The sequence below is a fragment of the Coenobita brevimanus genome, chromosome 31, assembly GCF_032717465.1.
Source record: "Coenobita brevimanus isolate Jiangsu-jjx chromosome 31, ASM3271746v2, whole genome shotgun sequence".
Classification (NCBI taxonomy): domain Eukaryota; kingdom Metazoa; phylum Arthropoda; class Malacostraca; order Decapoda; family Coenobitidae; genus Coenobita; species Coenobita brevimanus.
In genome coordinates this window covers 30,531,798-30,539,791 of record NC_136984.1, presented here as the reverse complement: position 1 = coordinate 30,539,791, position 7,994 = coordinate 30,531,798, and the positions used below count along the sequence as shown (strand labels likewise).

The 7,994-nt window shown below is 45.4% G+C and overlaps 1 protein-coding gene across 1 annotated transcript in view; it reads right to left on the bottom strand.

Moving 5' to 3' along the window:
* Nucleotides 1–7,179, bottom strand: part of LOC145395536 (uncharacterized) — a 13,378-nt gene extending 6,199 nt beyond the window's left edge. Inside the window, exon 1 of the mRNA XM_080269144.1 lies at nt 7,096–7,179. Within this exon, the coding sequence (XP_080125270.1) occupies nt 7,096–7,179 (84 nt within the window). The remainder of the gene's footprint in view (nt 1–7,095) is intronic.
* Between the last annotated feature and the right edge of the window lie 815 nt (nt 7,180–7,994).

Here is a 7,994-nt window from a genome sequence, read left to right as displayed (position 1 = left end):
AAGTAGGAAATACAGACAGAGCGAGCCAGTTCCAGAGTTGACCTGTTGCATAAATGAAGGACTGGGAGTAACGGTTAACTCCTGCATTAGAGAATTGGACAGAAAAGGGATGAGAGTTTGCTGCTAGACGGGTGTTACGCGCCCGTCGTAGAGGTGGAGGGATGCAAGCAGACAGTTCAGAGGAGCAGTGACCACTGAAGTAGCGATAGAAAAGAGATAAAGATGCAACAGTGTGGCAAAGAGACAGAGGTTGAAGGCAGTCAGTAAGAGGAACAGTGACCATTGAAGTAGCGATAGAAAAGAGATATAGATGCAACAGTGCGGCAAAGAGACAGAGGTTGAAGGGAGTTAGTAAGAGGAGCAGTGACCATTGAAGCAGTGATAGAAAAGAGATAAAGAGGCAACAGTGCAGCGAAGAGACAGAGGTTGAAGGGAGCCAGTAAGAGGAGGAGAGTTAATGAGACGAAAAGCCTTTGACTCCACCTCATTGAGAAGAGCTGTATGTGGGGAGCCTCCCCACACATGAGAGTTGTACTCCACACAGGGGCGGATAAAACCCCTGTATAGAGTCAACAATTGTGCAGGGGTATAGAAGGAATGGAGTCGGCTTAGCACACCCAATCTCTTTGAAGCAGATTTTACAAGAGATGTAATATGATCCTTTCAAGATAAGTCCCGAGTAAATGAAACCCCAAGCATGTTCAAGGATGATGCAGGATTAAGCTGAATATTATTAAACATTAGTGGGTATACCTGTGGAAGATTTTGTCGGGTTGATAGGTGTAAGAACTGAGCCTTTGATGCAATAAAAACAACCAGATTATTTTTACCCCAGTCAGAGATACGAGCCAAGTCAGACATTAGGTGTGCCACAGCACACGTGGCGTCACAAGAATACTACGCCTGAGAGGAAAACTCTGATTTCATATTTGGATTTACCATCAAAAAGTACAGCCATTTAGAGCAGCCATCAATTCCCTTGGACAAAATTGTTGTTATTATTATTTTCAGGATTTGCCAAGACTGATATGGAGGAGAAACAGAAGACAGTTGTAGTACCGAGTTTGAACGAGGCGAAGATGGATGATAGAGAAGTTGAACAAGGTGATAGAAGTTGAACGAGGTGGAGCAAAGATGTGGCCAACGCGTATGAAACCTGATGTAGCTGCTGCCATCATACGTGTACTTGACATCCTCCAAGGTGATGTAGCTGCTGCCATCATACGTGTACTTGACATCGTCCAAGGTGATGTAGCTGCTGCCATCATACGTGTACTTGACATCCTCCAAGGTGATGTAGCTGCTGCCATCATACGTGTACTTGACATCCTCCAAGGTGATGTAGCTGCTGCCATCATACGTGTACTTGACATCCTCCAAGGTGATGTAGCTGCTGCCATCATACGTGTACTTGACATCCTCCAAGGTGATGTAGCTGCTGCCATCATACGTGTACTTGACATCCTCCAAGGTGATGTAGCTGCTGCCATCATACGTGTACTTGACATCGTCCAAGGTGATGTAGCTGCTGCCATCATACGTGTACTTGACATCCTCCAAGGTGATGTAGCTGCTGCCATCATACGTGTACTTGACATCCTCCAAGGTGATGTAGCTGCTGCCATCATACGTGTACTTGACATCCTCCAAGGTGAGGCTTAACTTTCTCTTTGACACATTGCTAAATAGGACTCTTGTTACCTCAAAACCCAAGTTCATTTTATGGGCAAAAAATTGAAGTACAGTTGGTATAATGACGACAAGTTTATCTATCTATCAATCTATCTATTGTCAGACGCCTAAAAAAAAATCGCCTCCATGTCACCCTATCCCCTGCCATTTCGCTGCCCTCCCCCCCGTCCACACCCCAAACAAATCACCTCCATGTCACCCTGTTCTCTGCCATCTCGTAGCCCTTCCCCCCAGCTCACACCACAAACAAATCGCCTCCATGTCACCCTATCCCCTGCCATTTCGCTGCCCTCCCCCCAGGTAAATAAAAAAATGGTGGTGTAATTTAGCCGTGCTTCTTGGCCTGTACTGTATACCTGTGGGTGAATGTCTTTTCCGTGATAATTGTGTCGTTACCAAGTGTTTAGCTACATTTGACTGATGCAAGTACCTGCCAGGGTTGATGACAGCCAAGCATGTACTGTACTTTGGTGTAGAAGTGGACTGACTTAGCATTACTACTGAATGCACACACTTTGTATTGTTTATAAAGGCTCCACCAGCAATGCCTCAGCCTTGGTCACCTAATGGCGCCTCTACACGCTGCTCAATCTCTGGCAGCATTCCTATTCACTCCCTTACCCCTGATGTCACACTCCCAGTATTGTCTCATTTATAAAGGCTCCAACCTGCATGCCACGGCACTGGTCACCTAATGGCGTCTCCCCACGCTGCTCAATCTCTGGCAGCCTTCCTATTCACTCCCTTACCCCTGATGTCACACTCCCAGTATTGTATCATTTATAAAGGCTCCAACCTGCGTCCATGCGTCTGCCTTGGTCACCTAATGGAGGCTCTCCATGCAGCTCGATCTCTGGCAGCCTACCTATTCAGTCCTTTATCCCTGAGGTCACACTCCTAGTACTGTATTATTGGTAAAGGCTCCAACATGCATGCATTGGCCTTGGTCACCTTTTGGTGGATTTCCACGCTGCTCGATCTCTGGCAGCCTCCCTATTCAGTCCCTTATCCCTGCCATATTTTTATTCAGGTTTTAACACTCTTAGCCAATTTAAGGTAAAATATGACAAGTAACAAAGAAGCACCAGGTTAAATAGCTACAGAGGATGTGCTAGGAACCTCTTAAACTAGACTCATTTTACTCTAACCTGGCCTAAAATTGGCAGTTGCGTAGTGGCTGTAAACATGGTTGGTTTTGGGGGTGTGCAGAAAAGGAATGCAGTGCCAGGAGCCGTGACACTCGCACAGGTGAAGAGCGCTGTGAAGCGGCTGAAAAATGGGAAAGCAGCTGGGGTTGATGAGGTGTATGCAGAGATGCTTAAGTGTAGTGGAGAGAGTGGAATGAAGTGCTTGTTGGAGATATGTAAGAAGGCATGGATGAGTGAAACTGTGCCTGCAGAGTGGAAAAAGGCTGTGATTGTACCCCTGTACAAAAATGAAGGTGAACGACGTGAGTGTAAGAATTATCGTGGCATAAGTTTATTCAGTGTGGTAGGGAAGGTATATGGAAGAATTATTACAGAGAAAGTAATAGAGATATCAGAAGTCCTTGTGGGTGATGAACAGGGTGGAAGGAGACGTGTGGATCAAATATTTGCAGTGAGACAGATAAAGGAGAAGGCTTGTGAGAAGGACCATAAGGTGTTTATGGCATTCTAGGATCTGAAAAAAGCATACGACGAAGTAGACAGAGAAGCACTGTGGAAGGTTTTGTGCATGTATGGTGTAGATGGTAAGCTGCTAGGTGCCGTCAAGAGTTTTATAATGGTGGTGAGGAGTGTTTAAGGGTAAATGGGCATCTAAGTGAATGGTTCATGATCGGTGTGGGCGTGCGACAAGGTTGTGTGATGTCCCCATGGTTGTTAAATATATATATAGATATAAACACGAGTAATGGAGAGGGATGGCATTGGTAATGAATGGTGATGGATGGAATATCTCATATTTGTTGTATGCTGATTATGCAGTACTGCTTGCAAGTACCGGACAAGAACTTGGTAGGCTAGTGCAGAGTTTTGCTGATGTCTGTAAGCGTCGTGCCTTGAGAGTAAAATAAATGTAGAAAAGAGTAAAGTGATGGTTACTGAGAGAGACGGTGACTCCCAGTGCGATGTTGCAGTGAATGGAGAGAGACTGGAATTGGTGAGGGAGAGTTCAAATACCTGGGTACAGTGATGGAAAAGAGAGGAAAATGTGCAAAAGAAGTGGCAAGTAGAGTGACACAAGGAAGGAAAGTAGCTGGTGCAATGAAGGCCTTGATAAGAAACAGAGGCTTGGGTGTTGCAACTTCACGGGGCTTACATGAAGGAGTGTTAGTGCCAAATTTAACATATGGATGTACGACTGTGGTGTGGCATGCAAATGAAAAGTCAAGAAGACAGCAGTGGAGATGGGACTGCTGAGGAATGTATGTGGAGTACAGACGGTGGATAGGATACGAAATAATGTGATTCATGGAAGTTGCGGAGTGAGGAAGTCTGTGGACACCAGAATCGAAGAGAGTGTACTGAGATGGTATGGTCATGTGGAGAGAATGGATAATAATAGAGTGGTGAAAAAGGTATATCTGAGCGAATTTGAAGGAGGGAGGAGGCAAGGTAGGTCAAGGAGAAGGTGGAGAGATATGGTGGATGAGTGTGTGAGGAAAAGAGGTTTGGAAGTCAGTGAGGCTAGGGAACTGACAAGAGATCGAGCTGGCTGAATGAATGTTGTGAGAAGTGCATGATCAGGGATCTGGTAACCCCTTTTTAACGTGGCAGCGTCCGGATTGACTCAGTCCGATATGTTTACATGAAGCTACAGAACGTAGTGAATGTTTTGGGGGTATCAGATAGAGCCAGGATTCCGGGGGCTTGAATGATGAGCGAATGGAAGTGTGGCCCATTGGTCTGGGCAAATTTGGGCTGTCTGGAGATTGCTACTCCTCACCCTGCCCTAGGGTGGGAAAGGAGGTCCCGATGATGAAGATGATGATGATGATGATGATGATGATGATGATGATGATGACGATGATGATTATATTGATGGTGATGATGATGATGACGATGGTGGAGGATGATGCTAGTCACAAAGAAGTGCTGTGGAAAGGATATAGAGCCATAGTACTATGTTTTTATGATGCTAGTCACAAAGAAGTGCTATGGAAAGGAAGCAGAGCCATAGTACTGTCGTTTTATGATGCTAGTCACAAAGAAGTGCTATGGATAGGGCCATAGTACTCTCTTTTTATGATGCTAGTCACAAAGAAGTGCTATGGAAAGGGTGTAGGGCCATAGTATTGTCTTTTTATGACGCTAGTCACAAAGAAGTGCTATGGAAAGCATGTAGAGCCATAGTATTGTCTTTTTATAACACTAGTCGCAAAGAAGTGCTATGGAAAGGATGTAGAGCCATAGTATTGTCTTTTTATGATGCTAGTCACAAAGAGGTGCTATGGAAAGGATGTAGAGCCATAGTGTTGTCTGTTTATGACACTAGTCACAAAGAAGTGCTATGGAAAGGATGTAGAGCCATAGTATTGTCTTTTTATGATGCTAGTCACAAAGAAGTGCTATGGAAAGGATGTAGAGCCATAGTATTGTCTTTTTATGATGCTAGTCACAAAGAAGTGCTATGGAAAGGATGTAGAGCCATAGTATTGTCTTTTTATGATGCTAGTCACAAAGAAGTGCTATGGAAAGGATGTAGAGCCATAGTATTGTCTCATTCTGCCACTGAACTAAGAAACAAGCTGAAAAACTGTGAAAATCTGGGCCAAGTTAGAGTGAAAAGAGTATAGTAATATTGGTAGTATCCAATGTTTGGTTACTATTACTTATCTATCTACTGCCAGACGCCTTAATCCCGTAAGGGGTGGCCACAAACAAATCACCATCTTCTCCCTGTCTGCCGCCATTGCACTGCTCTCCACCCAGCTCACACCCCATCTCTCATATACCTCTATACTCCATCTCTCCATCTCATCCTTTGCCTCTCCTCCCTCCAACTCACTCACATACTCTCCTCGTTAGTCTCTCACAAACTGATATATATTCTGAGGCTATGACAATATATTGAAACTAAAAATGGTTGGAGTAAAGACGCTGAAAGAGGTGAAGACATGGCCGATAATGAGAAGTTGAACGAGGAGCAAAGGTGTGGACAACGAGTGGCAAACAGCTTGATGTAACTGCTGTCGTCAGCGGTGTAAGTCAGCCTTCAAGGTAAGACCAACTTTCTTTTTACTATAATTGACACGTTGCTTTGAAAAGAAGCTTTATCACCTCAAAACCCAAGTTAATTTAAGGGTGAACAATGGAGATAGTATATGACAAGCCTTTCCTGGCCCCATAAAGTTGGTCTGAGGTGCTGGGCTGGAGTCTTCCTCTAATTTGCCTCAACATAACCAGTTCTGGATTACTTAGTCAAAAGGATCAAAGCAAATGACTCCAGACTAGTACAAAAAATACCCACTGAGGATGTTCAGTCCCCAATGAGGTTGTTCAGTGCCCACCGAGGTTGTTCAGTGCCCACTGAGGTTGTTCAGTGCCCACTGAGGTTGTTCAGTGCCCACTGAGGTTGTTCAGTGCCCACTGAGGTTGTTCAGTGCCCACTGAGGTTGTTCAGTGCCCACTGAGGTTGTTCAGTGCCCACTGAGGTTGTTCAGTACCCACTGAGGTTGTTCAGTGCCCACTGAGGTTGTTCAGTGCCCACTGAGGTTGTTCAGTGCCCACTGAGGTTGTTCATGGTACTGCTGATGCTTTGTGTACACTGACTGGTTGTTGTGAAATCAGCCCCAGTCTTTCTGGTAAAACCCATCAACCACAGGCAAGTATCCACCCCTGCAGGGTTATCACATGCAGTGTACTGGTGCTCACTTGTGGCTGACAGTGCTTCACCACAGCCAGACACTGGGAAAAGTGTGGTTTGGTTTATGGGTGGATGCCACATTTGCATCTCCACCCATTTAATGGGCACTGTAGTTGGCTGCACCTGACCCCATGGTGTGGTTATATGGTTACCACCCAGCGTTGTAAATGGTTTACTGGGTTACAGGGAACCATTACATAAACACAAGCAAAACTTCTTCCACCTGCTGGGCACAAAAACTAATGCCATTAAGATGTGTAACACAATCTGTGCAGGTACTTTAATAATAATTTTCAGTTTATTTATTCATGGCAGTCAGTGGCATAAAATACACAGGTGGTTAATGTACTATGCTAACCTAAGGGGGTCAACAGGCTGACCCTGACTGCTGCCGAGGAGCACCATATATACTGCCAAGCCTCACCCAGGCTGGAGTGAGGCGTAGGCACAAGGGGACACACCGCCTAATCTTTACCCCGCTGAGTTTCAAACCCTTGCGGGTCTTGCACCACAGTGTGCTTTGAGTTACACTTGACAAGGGAGAGCTGACCTCACCCACACAAGCAGTGCGGTCTGAGTGGGGCTCAAACTCAGGTCACTTGAATTGGGAGTCCAGTGCTCTATCAACCGCACCACCATGTGTATACTTGTGGCTGAATTTCCTGCCACATTTCACTGATGGAAGTACAGTAATCCCTCGATTATCCGACGTAATACAGCCAAAGGCATGTCCACAAAATGGACCCGTCCGGATAATGGACTTCTCCCCTGGCCCCCCTTCACACATAACCTAACTTTGAAAGCCAGTGTAAAAGGACACTATTGTGCATCGTACAACACTTGTTCCTGGTGTTTAACACTACTCTGTCTGGTCAAGCAGACCTATAAACCACAGCCAAGCAATTACCATGGTTAAGTAAACCCATCAACCACAGACAAGCAATCACCACTACAGGGCCATACCCTTCAGTGACTTGAAGAAAGCATGAAAAAAACGGCAACACAAGAAAAATGCAGTGGGCACACAAAATATAATGGTAGAATGGAATAATCCATCCATCCATCATCCGATCCTACATTGCCCCATGAGGAGCGTGAATGGAATAACATCATGGTAAAACAGAATAAATCATGGTACAGTACAGTAAGCTAGAATAAAACCAAGGTGAACACTCATGATTCCTGGCAGGGTGTTGTGCTGAATAACCCACTAGCTCCTTGACTCACTGTTGCACTGCAACTGGCAATGCTGTTGCACTGCACTGTACATCCAATGTGGTCTAGTGGCGTACCCTGATGCACTGCACTGTACATCCAGTGTGGTCTAGTGGCATACCCTGATGCACTGCACTGTACATCCAATGTGGTCTAGTGGCGTACCCTGATGCACTGCACTGTACATCCAATGTGGTCTAGTGGCGTACCCTGATGCACTGCACTGTACATCCAATGTG